The following is a 16670-nucleotide window of genomic DNA, read 5'->3' on the forward strand; positions in this document are numbered from 1 at the left end:
ATCGGACGGAGCTGAGCTGGATGAAGATCGAACAGGAACTAGTGAGCCCTTTTACACCCTTGGATGTTCTCTCACAGGGTTCAGCTGTTAATGGACAAGACGTTCATGATAACCCCGTGCTCGGGTATTCTAAGGCTGTCTGGGTAGAGGTGCACAATGTGTGTGGAGCATCTGATTTAAGACAACCTTACACCTCGCTATGGAACAACACTGCTGTACAGAAACGGTGTGCTGGAAGGAATGGCTTGTTAAAGGCAAACACAGGATAAGCGCTCTTTACTCAGGGGGAGTGTTTATGTCATTGGCTGAAATAACCCAAAATACGGTTTGATAAGAGAAAATCATCTTTGGAAATATTTACAAATAAGGGATTGTGTTACCAAAGGAAAATTTACTCAAAGCACAAATACAGTGGTGGAGTTTTTAGAATTGTCTGCTTCAGCACACAGAGCAGCGGTTTTCTATAAACTGTTTAACAACCTAAAAAAGAGACATGTGAAAACTTGAGGATGGCAGAGAGATCTGAGTTGTGTCATTTGAAAAGAAGATTAGTGTAGAATTTTGTCATTCTCCAATAAATATATAAGAGAGGCCAGGGCTAAAAAACAAAATGCATGTTAGCTTGAAAAGTTAACAAATTGACAACAGCTTAAGGAAAACAAGTATCAACTGTAATAAAGAAGTAATACATATAATACTAACCTTGTTTTGCACACACATGATCAGGGTAGGATCAAATAATAGGCGTCCACTATTAACACCAAAAATACGGCCGTTTTGAGTTGTGCGCATGCGCAGTAACAACAAGTAGGACAGCTTTATAGGTAGGGCGTTTTGTCAGAACACTCTGTGACCGGGTCATTAGCTCCTCAATCTTATTAGGGAGCGATCTCACATTTCCAATGATCACAGAAGGGACAGATGGTCTGTAACATCTCCTTCTCAGGTGACATCACCCCCGTCTCTTCCTCTTCAGCTCACTGGGGATGTCGGGTCTGTCTGCCAGTAGCGCAGCTGCAGCTGCAGGGAGCAGTGCTAACAGCTGATCCCAAACGTAAACAAAGGAGCACTGGTTCTCTAAACATGGGTGAAAAAAGTGCAGAAAAAAAACAGAGAAAAAAAAAAAGAACTAGCACGAAACGGTCGTACATGATGGCACAATCTAATCCAAGACGTAAGTTAAAGTGTAAGGACAAGAAAGACATTGTGGACAAAACAAGACACCCCCCATAATCTTTAGTGACAATATTGTAGTGAGTTAAATGGTCTGATTGTTCAAATATGTATTTTCTTTGATTGTGGTAAAATAATGTGTGCCCCAGTCTTCAAAAATGACATAGTGCAGGAAGCGTAGTTATTCCCCCGTTACACCACAAGAGGGAGTATCCCCGAAAAAATGAGCAGCTCTAGCGGGAGTAAAGAAGCCAGCCACTACCCATAAGGCAGTGCGCCTATAAGCGTTATGTGAGACTGCAAAAGTGTGTAACGCTGTGCTATGTCCATGTATATATTTGCAGGTAAGCAGATACAAGATGGTAAATAACTTAAAATGTGTCTACAGATGAGTCCACGGGGTTGCAGAGAATGTGGGAAAGTTGGCCGTTAATCCCCACTATGTGTCATTAGTGTATAAGTTATTGGTAGCGATGTGAATTAGCTGTGATGCTAACGATTAGCAGCTAGATCTGATTCATTAGTTTGTGTGGAAACCTCGTGGCACTTTTGTGGCTTTATACCTGTACCGGGCTGTAATCACAGCAGATGTAGACTGGTGGATCACACTACCTTGTGTTTATGTTTATTTCATTGTTCCACTGTAAGAAATATTAGTGGTTTGAGTTTAAACACTACCCATAAGGCAGTGCGCCTATAAGCGTTATGTGAGACTGCAAAAGTGTGTAACGCTGTGCTATGTCCATGTATATATTTGCAGATGCAGTAAAGGCGAACTCACAAAGCCACACTGGTTTCAATTCATTTTAATTCAAGTGTGCAACAAAAGGTTAAGAGACGTAAAGAGTGTGGAGCAGGGAAATTATTTTACTGCTATTGTTAAATAATCATCATCATTACCATTGCATTAATAATATAATCTGCAGCATTGATATTGTATTCAGAGGTTTAAACAGTGTGTCTTTCAGAAAGACTAAGTTGCAGGCAGGAGTTGACAGGAAGTTGCAGAGAGTTTGCAGAAGTGAAAGCAGAGTCTAAGTTATTCTGAGGAGCTGGTTAGACGAGGCTATTTGAATTACTAGGTTATTCAAATTGTCTGTTATACTTTTATATTCTTTTACTAAGCTCTTAGTAGAGGTTCTTGATTAAAACATTTATTCAACATAGTACATATAGTTTCAGTTAGGTTATTACACATAAGGATGAGCCTCTGTTCTGGTAAAAGGTCAGAAGTGCAACGGGTGAGATGAGAGAGCATGTAAGGTCAACACATACACACACACACATTAGTTAGACTCATTTATAGGTGAGAGGTTAGTCATGTTTGTCTCTGGAAAGAGGAACAGCGTCTGGCAGGATGTGGGGCTCGTGTTCCAGACGAGATAGAAGACGATGTTCTTTTAAACCGTGTTAAAAGTCATTGTGGTTTTGATGTGACGTATGTATATATTCTGTCTGTGCCGTATGAAGGGGCGTCATTAATTCAAACCCTGATGCTATAAAAATCTGTGTATGCTTTGATTAAGTCGAAGATCAATCCCTGTCTGCGTACAGAGTTGTCTTCCCACGCGTGTATTCATTAAAATCAATTGTTTGACCAAGATCTTCTGGACCAATGGTTGTTTGTACTCTCCTTCCTCAATTATGTGAACCTTAAAATGAGGAAAATAAGAAAGAAGCTAAGAAATGGGCCGAGCTACCGTAACAGACACAGCTAAGGTTTCAGAAAAAGCATTCTGTCATTTGTTTGTTTGATCTTGCTTTAAACACATCAAAGTGCATAGTGGGATTATAATACAAGTCGATACTGTGACAAGCATTGGTACCAAACAGGCAGTCACTTTGCAGCAAAGTGAATCGTGATGCATTAGTGTGGTCTGCACTTCTTCTTTGATTGGGTGAAATGAGTTGAAAGTAATTGGATGAGGGAACCATGGGGAGTGCCCTGCATAATTTAAACAAAATGGCGTTTTAAACACCATCACAGCTGAGACAAAACGCCGTTTTCGTCTGTCTTTGAACGCTGCTTTCTGCTGAGTGACATAAAAAGCGGCGTTCAAAGACAGACGAAAACGGCGTTTTTTCCATCACTCAGAAGGGGCGTTGCAGGCGCCAGTCTGTCGGGGCAAACGCCGTTTTTTTCAGCATTTTAAATTATTAAACGGCGTTTTTATTACGCCATTTCTTAACCTAACGGGTTAGAAAAGTGCCAATTTTTGGCTTAGATGGGTTGCCACATGCGAGGGGCTGTACGGCGCTGACGCATTAACAACCTAACTGCCTTGACGCGTTGCCCCCGTGCAGCCCTCGCATGGTGCGAGCTGCGTTAACTCGCTAAGATTTGAAGTGTTGATGCGGTATGAGTGTATGAGTATTTGTTCATGAAACATCCTTAAAAATGAGGGCGAGACACACTGCAACAACCCACAGCAGCGTTTGTGGCAGGTCTTACTGAGTTTTCTTTTTTATATATATGTAGAGTCTCACCTGCGTCTTTCTTCGGTTAGTTTTCAGTTCCACGCTCACCTGTGAATATTGAACATTTCTCTATTAAAGCGCAGTAAAGGTAAAGTCTATTTTTTGTCAGTTAAACGAAAAAACGGAGACAGGTGGACCTGAATGCGTCTGAAGTTTACGCGCGGCCCCTGAATGCATCACTCAACTCAGAACAAGAAAGCAGAGAGGAGCGGACACGGAGAGGAATATTCGGGGCAACGGAGGGGAATAAATCTCAGTTCATTCCGGATAAGATGACTTAATTTGGACTAAAATGTTCGTGATCGCAGTTCTGGTCCTTGTGGGGACGGTACCGACGGTAAACAGCGGTGAGTTTTAGTGTTTTTACACTTGTTGATGAGGCGGGTTCAAATCGAAAGTAAAATGTGACGTCGTTAAAAACGTTGTTTATTTTCAGCTAAGTTGACTTTTAGTTATGTTCGTTTAAATGTGCAGGTTATTCATTGGTTTCAGTGTTAAATGTGGTGTCAGAGACAAACTTCAGAGAGAAACTCCGCCCCTGATCCATATAACCCTGATCAGGGGCGGAGCTAGAGAAATTGTCTGAAGGTAGCGCGAGAGTGTGATGGAAATCAAATGGGTTTGTTTTTTTCAAACACATATGCAGTTGTTACGTGTGGTTAGATTGATTCACTGAGCATACGCGTTTCATATAAATATATTCTATAACTTATTAACTTATTTTCTGTAGCCCAGTTAATTACACATTTTAGTTCCATAAAACATGTGAGTTTTGATTCTATGTGCTGTACAGCCTGTATAATAAATAAATATGGAGCCCAATAAGTTTAAAATCTAGAAAGCTGCACAACATGGGGCGGCTCATTCACAAACACAATGATGCCTTGCTTGTTATCGTTCTTTTCAGCTCAACCTCACCTCTCTGAATTTACAGTTATTTTTTCATTGACATACTTTAGTAACACAACACAACTTTGTGGATTTTGCCTATTGCGGATTATTTTTGGAAGGTAACTCGTGCAATAAACGAGGGACCACTGTATACAACTATTTATCTAAAAATGCATCTGGCGGAATAATACAAAACCTTTTAATAAAAAATATTACTAAAACTAAAACGAGAGAACAATCAGGTGTCACAGTAAGAAATTATTCGTGCCAGTAAAAAGAAAAAATGATTTGTCCGCCACTAAACAGAGGAGAACAGCACAGGGATAAACCTGCAGGCCCGACAGCAGGAGGTGTATCACTCCTCTTTGCCACCTGGTGGCAGTGTTTACTCTGCAATCTGCTGTTGGGATACGAGCTTTCCCCATCCCTTCCTGGTCCTTTGATGTTGGTGACAGTAGACTAGGTCTTCCTCGCCGCCTTTTATTGAAAACAGTTACAGTACACACAAGCACCTCCCATTGTAACCCCCCCCCCCCCCCCTTCCATGGTTATAAAAGATAAGGTGTGTGTGTGTGTGTGTGTGTGTGTGTGTGTGTGTGTGACCTCCTGCCCACAAAAGGGTCATAAAGGCAGGAAGTTACTAAACAAGCAAACAGAACCCTCACACAGGATGTGCCTGTAATAAAACACTACAGCCTCCCGCACCATTCAACAGGCTGGGGAGGAGTCATTGATCATATAGTTTGAACAAAGACTTACAAATTTAAGTAACACAATGACAACATTTAACAATTTGACTCCAACAATGACAAACACAGATCACATCTGTGCTGCTGAAGAGCTCTCACTGCTTTTTAAAGGTCTCTGTTTCTCTGTTCCTCCCTCATGCTTCAGGAATATTCTACATTTCTCTGTTTTAATGAACAAAGTTGAAGTGAAGACAACAGACACAGACAGGTGATCAAAATGAATCGTCTGTCCTCCTCCCAGCCTGGACTCCATTTACAAACACAGGGACACAAACTCACCTCAACATGTCAAACTATTAAAAACAATTAAACATTTAATAAAATGATCCGGGCTCTGAGTTTAAAGTAATGCTGAGGTTGAGTTAAAGTTTGGGATGGTGGGAGGGTAAAAAACACTTGTTAACAAAACTTTTTATTTTCTTTAACAATTAAAGAAACTAGTTCGATGTTTTTTTTCCTTTCAGAGAAAATTTGAAGAACTCTGCAGTCAACCCTCAGTTATTATCAGTGTATTTGGATGTTTGCATTTCTAAGTTTGTAGCTGAGACTGAAATCACTGCATTACAGGTTGAAGCTTCAAAGAAAGACGTCTTTATTAGGGATGGGTATCGATAAGATTTTCACGATTCCGATTCCATTTTTGATTCTGTTTAACGATTCGATTCTTTATCGATTCTTTTTAAAAGGACAACACTAAGGTCGATTAGCTTAAAACTTTGTTTTTTATCTTCTCTTTGAACAAGATAGAAATTTAGGAGTAACATGGCGTTACAAACCCAACACTGAGAGCTTCAGAGATCCAGCCTACGGCTCTTCAATGGTGTGTCACAGGGACCCCGGGGAAAAATTGTAAATGTAAAATAATAAAATAAATATTCTTCTGTAGCAATAACAAAGTATAACATAAATTGTTCTGTAGCAATTACACAAGAATATCCAGTAATGTCCCTGCCTACAATTAAACACATTCACTTACTGAAAATCATCTGCTGTGGCAAACGGGTGCAACCCTTTGACCACAAACTGAGTCACTGCTCGGTGACGTTCGTCTATCCTGGTCTGAAAGGAGACGCTGCCGGTAGACTGCAGCGAGAGCTGCCAGCATCTGAGCCAGACTCTGTCTGTCTCATCATGGTCACCTAAACGCACAGTAATGGCAGGTTTGTAATAAGGCAGATCGCGCTAACATAATATGCACTGTTGTTGATTATTTACCTGCCGCATTAACGGGAGAGGACGTGCAAACGTTACCGCTGCTGCTGGTTGAGATTCACGAGTCCGGAGCGGAATTAAAAACACGACATTCATTTAAGGTCATCGCGTGTTTGTGAGCAAATGCTTTTGCATATTCGTAGTGTTTCCTCCCTTAAATGAAATATCTACTTTGCAAGTATTGCAAGTTGTCCTGTTGTCATCCGTTCTCGTAAAGTATAACCAAACTTTTGAGCGTTTGAGCCGCTTTCGCGCCGTGTTTCCTGCCAGGTAAAAGACGCTCCGCAACGTGGTGACGGCATTCGGGGCGACTGGAATCGATAAGGGAATCGTTTGCAAAAATGGCAAACAACTCCAAGGAATTGAAACAGTGGGAACCGGTTCTCAACAAGAACCGGTTTTCGATACCCATCCCTAGTCTTTATGATGTTGGAGACGAAGGTTTGGGTCCAAATCCCTGACTTATTCTGACCTGCACAGTTTGAAAGAAGCAAGAACAGAAAAATCGTTCAGTTGCAAACTGTGACAGAAATAACACAGCTGATTATTTACTGCTGCTCACTGATTGTTCATGACTGAAATAGCAAAGGGCCAGAGCTTCTGATCCATGGATCTGCAAACATACCTGCCCAGTAAAAACATCAGAGCTCATCCATCCTGCTCCTGTGTTTTCCCTCCTGTGTGACTTTCAGACACTCACTCCCTCCATTACATCTACACGGCGTTCTCCAAACCTGTCGGCCTCCCGGGCATCCACCAGTTCACAGCCATGGGTTTGCTGGACGGCAGGATGATCGACTACTTTGACAGCGAGCATCAGGTAACAGTTCCCAAACAGGAGTGGATGAGAGAGCGTTTACCTGCTGATTACTGGGATAAAGGCACACAGTCCCGCAAGAGCAAGCAGCAGTGGTTCAAGGTCAACATCGGCATCCTGATGGAGCGAATGAGACAGAATGACTCAAGCAGTAAGTCTTTGCTTTGTTTTAATGATTTAATCACTCGGGTACAATCCATGAACTCTGAATGATCAATAATCAATAACAAAGCATGAAATCAAGTAACTGTAGAGAAATGTTTCCGCTTGAAGTTCCAACTCTGGACCAAATTATTCCTGCTTATTGGTTTAAATTAAAACGTTTTTATGTTTATGTTCATCATCATATTTTCTCCTCTGATGTTTATTTAAACATTATTTATTAATTTCACCCTCCTGCTTTCAGACCCTCACATTCTTCAGTGGATTGTGGGCTGTGAGGGTGAGACGCAGCCTGACGGCACGCTCAGGTTTGTCCGAGGCGTGTGGATGTACGCCTACGATGGAGACGACTTCCTGTCCTTTGATGATAAAAATGGAGTCTGGGTCGCTCCGATTCCCGAGGCAGAAGCCACCAAGAGGAAGTGGGACGGCGTCCAGATCCTGAAAGAGTTCACCAAGGGATACCTGGAGAACGAGTGCATCGATTGGCTGAGCAAGTTTGTGGGTTATGGACAGAAGCAGCTTAAAAAGAAATGTATGTATGACATGAAAAAAATTGTTTTTAAATTCATTATTAGTGGAGCCTGTAGGGTAGTTTTAGTTCTAAAAGTTATAAATTCATGAAATTTTTAGGTCAGTGTGTGACAACATTTCACATTAAAAAGTATCAATAATGTTTTGTTTTAAATTGCTGTCTAGTCTATTTTTTAACTTTTGCACCTCCTGAGGTGGAGGTGCAGCCACTGCTGGGCCTTCTTTGCCAGGGTGTTGGTGTCGTGGGTCCAGGTGAGATCAGCATAGATGTGGGTGTCCAGAGGAGACCCAGGACAGGAGAGACATTATATATCTCGGCTGGCTTGGGGACACCTTGGTGTTTTCCAAGAGAAGTTGGAGGAGGATAAGCAAAAAAAAATGGATGAATGAAAAAGAACAATTAAAAACTAACTGATTCTATTTTTAAAGTTAAGTATAAATGAGCTGTATGTAACATCCTTTGTTTGGCAGAAATATGCTCACACATTTAACCAAATATTCCTTCAATAAATGTGTCACTTTAACATCTGCATGTTTGCAGCCTGTGTGATCCATGTGGACATGTTTGTAAAATGAAGCAGAGCCTCTCTGCAGGTTTAAACTTTAACAGATCAGGTCTCACTCTGTGAAAGCTGTATCTGCAGCTCGTCTGTGAGATCTCTGCAGACCAGAATCAGAGTACAGAATTAAACCACTGTCATAAATAAATGAACAATCAAGTGTCTTTTATGGAAGCTGCTCCTCGAAGCTTCTCAGAATAAAATGAGGTAAACTCAGCCAGTCACATTTTTAGTTTTTCTCAGCCAATTAGATATTTTCTTCTTTGGTGACGCGTCATTATTCACAGAGTGACCAACAAAGAATAAAGAAGAAAAGCAGTGCGACCAACTCCCAACCCGTTTTCATGGAGGTTACCAACCTATTTTTCCTCTTGTGTGACCGAAGCTTTAATACTTACAGCTCATATAAGACATCCAGTACCAGCTGGTTCATTCTTTAATGTGTCACAGATAAATTCATTAAATCAGTGTTACAGTTACCACATGTGGTGACACAGTTTCCATTTCCTGCTTCCAGCTCCACCTGATGTGTACATGTTTGCAAAGAAGGCCAAAGTGGAGACAAAGCTCATCCTGACCTGCCTCGCCACAGGCTTCTACCCCAAAGACATCATCGTGAGGATCAGAAGGAACGGACGTGTTCTGACTGCAGACGACGGCCTGACGAGCTCAGGAGTTCTTCCAAATGACGATGAGACCTTCCAGAGACGAGACCATGTGGAGATTTTGAAGTCTGACCTGTCAAAGTTCAGCTGTGAAGTCTTTCATGAGGCGACTGGTGTGAATGTTATGAAGCTTTGGGGTAAGAAACTTTATTTATTGCCTCTGTTGTTGATCATAACTCTGTTTCTTCAGTCAGAGCCTGGAGCTCCTCTGTGTCCAGCAGATCTGCATCATTCTGTCCTGATCACAGTCCTGAGGTCAGATCCATGTCAGTCCATCTAGAACTAAGCTAGCATGTCACATGTAGCCCAGCTCTGCAGCCCTGAAGAGGCAGAGCAGCGATCTCCTCCAGAGCATCACTGAATAGTTCCAGATATGAACAGTCTCAGTGCCGTCCCCTCTCACTGACCTCCTGTTGCTGCTCCACATCACTGCTGTCAGATCACTGACTCCATCATGACTGTGGCTTCAAATCTACATCTCAGTAACAAACAGCAGCAAATAACTGACAGTGACCTCAACCTGAAGCTTGTGTCTGTGTTTCAGGAAACAGTGACCATCCAGAACCTGAACCAGAACCTGGAGCTCCGATGACTGGTGCAGTGGGAGGAGTCGCGTTCGTGGTAGTTGCTGTAGTTGCCTGTGTGATCTTGTATAAAAAAGGCTGTCTTGGTAAGTCCAGTGTGCTGTTGTGTGTAATTATTGTTGAGTGGAGCTAAAATGTTTGTCTTTGTATCCTGTAAAAATGAAACTGTCCTGGTCTCAGACAGTGATGACATGGAGCTCTGTTACTGATCATCACATTTGAAACACATGAAGAAAATCATTGAAATGAATGTAAGAAATGTTGAATATCAGCTGCTCCAGTCTGTCAGCCTTCAAACACTTCACTTAGTATTCTATTAGGACTCCATGAGGGGGTCAAAGGTCACAGTCATGTGACATGATGTCAGACTTTCCTGTCTGCAGCTTCTGATCCAATAACTTTGAGCCCTCTGGGACATAAATGTAGTTTTTCTGTGCAGAACAGAAATGATTGATGTTTGCTGATAGTGTGCAGCTCGTTTCCTCCACCGTCTCCACTCAGACACATCTGCATGTAGAGCTGAAACTTTTCAACAACAGTTAGTCTGGATCACAGTAAACTGTAGGATTACACTTCAGCATGTGAGTCATTCACACTGCATGTTAATGAACACGCTGCTGACTGAGGCCTGATGATGATATCAGAGTTGAGCTGCTTCACACATGTAGAACAAACCACTGAGTTCATCCATCATCACTGACAGTCTGTGTTACGTCTGTTTACAGGACGCAGACGTCGAGCCAACGACAACAAAGGTAACATCTTTATTTTTCTGTCTTATAAAGTTTGATGCTCAGAGACTCGAGTCAGTCTGAGTCCATCCATTAACACCTTTAACAGATTAGTATTTGTTCAGTGTAGCACAGAGGAGGTGAACAGGCAAACGGAGTGGAGGGCTCGCAAAATTTCAAAATCCCTGGTAGCCCTTCGGGCAGGGACTTAAGTAGCCCGTATTAAAAAACAGAGCAAATTTTTGATTGATGTTTTGTTTCCTGTTTTGTTTCCTTTACAATATTATACATTAAAGTATAACATTGTATAAAAATTACAATCATCAACTCAAACACTTGGTTCTAATTGAACAGAAATTTCTATGAACTTGTAAATGGTAAATGGCCTGTATTTATATAGCGCTTTCCTAGTCCCTAAGGACCCCAAAGCGCTTCACACTACATTCAGTCATCCACCCATTCACACACACATTCACACACTGGTGATGGAAGCTACATTGTAGCCACAGCCACCCTGGGACGCACTGACAGAGGCGAGGCTGCCGGACACTGGCGCCACCGGGCCCTCTGACCACCACCAGTAGGCAAACATGGGGTCAGTATCTTGCCCAAGGATATTTGGCATGCAGCCAGGAGGCAGCCTGGGATCGAACCACTGACCAAGTTGTAAGAACTGTGTAGGACATGAGTCTGTGTCAGATCCTGAATTTGAAAATTCCACTGAAGTCACAGGTAAGAGGCAAGTGGAACCAAGATCGAGGCCGTTTGCTTTTTTGAAGTTTGCAAAGACTGCTACATTGTGCCAGTGGTAGTTCACTCTTTGCAACATAGTAGCTGTTCTAAACAGATTTTTCAGGTTTATTTTTAGTATGTTATTTGCAATTGGTGTTTGTTCTGGGAAAGATACTGCAGACTGAGCAATAATGCATTTCTTGCATTTCTCATGGGTCTTAATGGGGGCCTTTCTTAAAATGACTGGTCCCAGTAACAAAGGCGCTTGTCGACTCAGAAATTGAGGGAAAACCAACAACACACCCGGCAGAACATTATGTTATTTACACGGGTGCACATAAGTGGTCCGCATGTGCGCATTCGCTGTCAAAATAAAAGACGCACCAGATAAGAATTTGCAGCCCTGGTTATTTAGCTCGTCATATTGCAGCCACAGAAATTATTTTGTCCATGAAACCATAAAGCTGCACTTTCTTTTTGCCTTATAGTCTGATTTGTCATAACTTCTCCGTTTTGTGGTAAGCTTTTCTTTGGCTGTCACTTCTTCACCCTGACCTGTCTTATTTGGCTCAGCAGAACTGAAATATATATCCTGCTGCTTTTACACACACACTCACATAATGCTCAGCGATTCTCTGCGCGATCAACCTCTCACATGTTTAAGCTGCGGGAGATTTCACTTGTCATGTTTGCATAGTAAGCTAACGATTAATAAGACGATGTCAGAGGAATTGGTGCACAAATTATCATCACTCACAGATCAGTGCTGTCGCTCTCTATACACAGTTCGCACGATTGCAAAGTGAAAGCAAAAAAACAAGCGCAAATTCAAACGCGACTTCAATATGTCACATATTGACAGTGGCTCACCGATGCCAATGACATAATTACCCAGCTACATTTCTGAAAGAATGCAAAAGCATTGACATATATTTTTTCCTTCCTACGATAGCCCGACGGGCAGGGCAGAGATAGATTTTGGTAGCCCGACTGGAAAAATCGCTAGCTCCAGGACGTCGGGCTAGCGATTTTACGAGCCCTGGAGTGGAGGAGACAGAAACTTGAAGCATGAGGAGAAAGGTTAGAGCAGCCAGGCTCATGGTTACCTGTGTTCAGTATAAAGCTCCTAATATCTAATATCTGGATGAGCCTGACAGGTGAAACATGGCTGCTGTCAGGTGTGTGCAGAGGTTCCTCTCTGTGACAGCTGCTCAGTTTCACTGACACTTTACATCTTTATGAAACAAACGGAAGAAAAAGTCAGACGTACTTTTGACTTTCAGTTTCTCTGTGGAGTCACTGCTCTTTAACATTTGTGTGAAAATGACTTTTTATAAGAACACAGATAAAAAGAATCAAACATGAAGCACTGACTGAATTAAAATGTCGTTTTGTCTTTCTATCATTTGTATTTATCAGCTGGAATACAGACAATGTTTCTGATATTTAAAATGTTTATGTGGTAATAATATTTATACAGCAGCAGCTGAAAACCTTAAAGCTGATTTTAGTGTGTGTGTGTGTGTGTGTGTGTGTGTGTGTGTGTGTGTGTGTGTGGCTTCCAGCAGTGGTACGTGTTTCCTTCTCCTTCCTCAGACACACATAACAGTTTAGTTTAGGACCCAGTAGATTGTAGGAGATGTTCTTCATATTCTGTGTGTTTTATGTGGAACGGTGCCTCTTTTATATCAGTCGTTCTCCATCTGTGGGGCACAGAGTGGGATGTAGAGGACCAGTGAAACAAATTTCTATGAGAGTCATTGTTGCATTAAAATGAAACTTTGATAACTTTTTATTGATAATGGTGAATAAAAATTGTGTGACGTGGATGTTTTTACTTTCTGAATTGGAACAAAAAGGTTTTTAGGAACGTCGACTCCTTTCCTGCAGGCTTTCCTCCACGTTCCTTTGATGTGAGGTGTTCAAGAACACTGGGGAATTCCCACGTTTATCTTTAAATTAAGACTACAAATATAACCCGGTCTATTCTCTCCCACTCTTAACTACATGACAGCACCACTTATCACCTTAGCCTGTGAGAACCTGCAGTAATCAATGAAAGGAACGACCGTCCCATCAGAACGATCACCAGCATCACATCAGTGTGTTGCTAAAGTTTGCAGTTTCCTTCATGTAGCTCACAATGTATGTTGTCTTTACAGGAAGTGCAGCAGTTACTGTAGATAAGAAGGCTGATGCTAAAGATGGGAAGGATGGGGAAACCGAACGTCTCACAGACAGTGAGAGTAAGTCTCCCTCAGCTAACATGCTGCTCTGTGTTGTATAATATGAGTCACATTATTCTGTACTGTGATATTGACTGATACATTTTAAGCTCATGTTGCAGCTGATTACTTTTTTTTTTTTTACTTTTTTTTACTTTTTTCCTCCTTTGTCTTTACAGGAAGTGCTGACGAAGACGAGGGTAATAAAGCAAGTTCCAGTAAGTTTTTGTCAGCTAACATGTAGCATTGAGCTCTGTGATGTGTAATTGTAAGCCACATTATTCTGTACTCTGGTAGTGACCGACACATTTTAAACCCATGTGAATACTTTTTTCTCCTTTACAGTGGCCTCTTCTTTCTCCAGCGGTTTTTACTCTGACATGTAAGTATAACTGATGATGTAGGATACTACTGCACCAGTCTGATATCAGTCTCACAGAGCTGGATCCACATCAACTTGATCGTTGCTAGCTGACTTTTCTTTTTTGATTTTGACTATTTTATTATTTTCCTAATAAATATCAGATCAGTGGGTTTCTATTTTTGGAAGTCCCTGTTACATTTAATTGATTTAAATTACAGATAGAAAGTAAATATTTAAGTGGAGTGTGTCCCTTACACATAAGGGTTTATTAATTTTCATGATATGATCAGGTTGGTGTATCCCTCACTGAGAACCTGCAGTATGTTTTCTGAGTTAGAGCGAGGGTAGAAAGCAGCTTTGCCAAAGAACAGAGAATAAATCAGAGCAGATCAGCCTCTGTGTTACTTTACATGTAAAATAATACTGTTGTTCATGCCTGCAGCTCACAGGTTCAGGATTCACACTAAACCTTCTGCCACAGAGAATACTGGCTGAGGTCATGCTAAATCCAGTGCCTCCAGCTGTATCCCTGACTTTGACCTTTCCTCTTTGGCCCCCCACGAAAAATCCAGCATCACTAATTTAGGTGTGAAAATGGACCCCAGCCTAAAACTCGACTCACATGTCAATGCTGTGGTTAAATCCTCCATCTTTCAGTTGAGGCAGCTGTCAAAATGAAGCCCATCCTGTCTAGATGCCGCCTTGAGACTCTGATCCATGGATTTATCATCGCTCGCCTGGATTAATGTCTTGTGTTTGGAATAAGCCAGGCCCCCCTCTCACATCTACAGCTGGTACAAAACACTGCTGTACGATTTTTAAGCAAACGAGAGCACAAAAACCCCGGTTTAGTGGACCTTCACTAGCTTACCATTCAGTTTCCAATCCATTTTAAAATTCTTTTATTTGTTTGGAAGTCTCTTAAAGGTCTTGGCCCTTCTTATTTGTCTGAGATGTTTCACCCTTACACGCCATCACCTGCTTGTAGATCAGCTAACCAGGTGCTTTTGACTCTCCCAAAGACATTTTATAAATCCAGAGCCTTTGCAGTTTTCCTAAAACGTGGAATGAGCTGCTGCTAGAGGTCAGGCAGGTAAACACTCTCCTGCTGTTTTTAAAACTCGTTTAAAAAAAAAAAAAAACCCAACACCTTTTCTCCTTGGCTTTTATACCAGCGTGAGTTTTCATCTGTCTTGAACTTTTACCCTTTTTGTACAGACCTTTGGTGCTTTAGAAATAAAGTGGCATGTGTTTTAAAAGGAATGTGACAGGAAATTTCATTACAGCATTTACTTTAATGAATTTACATTGGTGTGTCGTGGTAAAACATAGTGATTAATCTCCTTTATTTATTAATAAGGCCAAAGAGTTTTTGGCCAAGCTGAGTAAACTGCAGGATGATTACAAAAACTAAACTGTGTCTGATACTACTGTGTAAATACCTTCACTGAACACTGTCAATGTATTTACTAATAGAGTTGGCAAAATGACTTTTTTTTTGTTTTCATTTAATTTTCAAAATTTAAGAACATCCACTGTTTAACGTCTTCATGGCAACGTAGCAACAGTTGAAATGAATCTTTCTCTGCTTTTAAAGACAAATATGCAAGTTGTCTGCAAAACAGTGAAATGAAAGGTTATACGGTTTAAAAAAGAAAGACAGAAAAATAGACTCCTAGTGGCAACATGTACAGTGCAAACAAGAGTAGACCCAAGATTGAGCTTTCAGATGCACCATCATTAAGAGGGGCTGCTGTAGAGCTGTGGGGGCACATGCTGAAATAAAAAGTCCTTCCAGATAAGTAAACTGAAACCACTGACACGTTTGAGCCAGCATATCATATTTGAGAATGATATCTATATATGTTTTCCTTTTTATCAGCGTGTGTTTTAACGATTGAGGTTGACTGTGTCAAAGGCAGCAGGGCTGCCAGAATCCAGAGTTAAGAGAATATCATTAACAACATTAGAATGACTGATCGAACTAGGCTTTGACTTTGACTGTGGTTTCTCTTGTGAGTATGTTTTATTGAAATTTGCACTGCACAGATTTACACTTAAGGGAAACAAAAAAATATCAACACTGAACCTTCTGTTTGTTTTCATGCATGTAAAAATAATACTGCTGTGTGTCCCTGCAGGTGATGCTTATGACAATTAAGATTGTCACAGGCTGGGTCTCCGACCCAGCACTCTGAGTTTTCTTTGTATTTTTTGATATGTTATTAGTTTTGTGTTATTTCCTATTTGCCTTTAGTTTAGGCAGTTATTGTTCCTGGGTTTTCTATGTTTTGGGGTTTTCTATTTATTTCATCACGTATTAGGTCTGTTAAGTTGTGTTGTCATTTCCTGTTTTATTCTGACAATGTCATGTGTTCTTTGTTCATTATATTTAGCTTTCCTCTCCTGGTCCTGTCTTTAGGTTTATGTCTGTCAGCCGTTCCCCCATGTGTCCCTACTTCCCCTGATCACCTCATGTCTGTATTTAAGCCTTTTGTTTTCTTCATGCCATTGTCGGTTCGTCTGTTTAATCTCACCAGAGTTACAGTTATAGTCATGGTCTTAGCCTGTTTACCTCGCCCCAGTTATAGTTCTAGTTTTCGTTTGTTATGTTGACCTTAGCCTTAGTTTTTGTCTTTGCCTGCTTATGTACTCCACAGTTATAGTTATAGTGTTTGGTCTTAGTACCTTATAGTGTTTTGTTTCTTAGTGTTTTGCCTGTTTGTTTTGGTCTCTTGGTTCATTCCCTGCCGTCATCGCAATAAAGGTTCACTTTTCTGTTAATCATTACAA

General features: G+C 41.1%; 1 protein-coding gene across 1 annotated transcript; it reads left to right on the forward strand.

Moving 5' to 3' along the window:
* Positions 1-3749: 3749 nt before the first annotated feature.
* On the forward strand, positions 3750-16670 carry LOC146548501 (class I histocompatibility antigen, F10 alpha chain-like). Its single transcript, XM_085263496.1, has 10 exons — positions 3750-3998; positions 7196-7471; positions 7727-8017; positions 9094-9378; positions 9786-9911; positions 10551-10580; positions 13451-13534; positions 13693-13731; positions 13859-13895; positions 14320-16670. The coding sequence occupies exons 1-10, from the start codon at positions 3944-3946 to the stop codon at positions 14342-14344; spliced, it is 1248 nt and encodes a 415-aa protein (XP_085119622.1). The 5' UTR covers positions 3750-3943; the 3' UTR covers positions 14345-16670.

Source organism: Mchenga conophoros, linkage group LG22, assembly GCF_057382185.1.
Source record: "Mchenga conophoros isolate Kocher_MC1m ecotype Shallow Benthic linkage group LG22, M_conophoros_male_GT1.1, whole genome shotgun sequence".
NCBI classification, from domain to species: domain Eukaryota; kingdom Metazoa; phylum Chordata; class Actinopteri; order Cichliformes; family Cichlidae; genus Mchenga; species Mchenga conophoros.

Bases quoted from the DNA above. Each gene is read 5' to 3' on its own strand.
- LOC146548501 (XM_085263496.1), top strand. From the start codon at position 3,944: ATGTTCGTGATCGCAGTTCTGGTCCTTGTGGGGACGGTACCGACGGTA. The intron at 7,472-7,726 runs GTAAGTCTTTGC...TCCTGCTTTCAG, and splicing joins GAGACAGAATGACTCAAGCA to ACCCTCACATTCTTCAGTGG. The intron at 13,535-13,692 runs GTAAGTCTCCCT...TTGTCTTTACAG, and splicing joins ACGTCTCACAGACAGTGAGA to GAAGTGCTGACGAAGACGAG.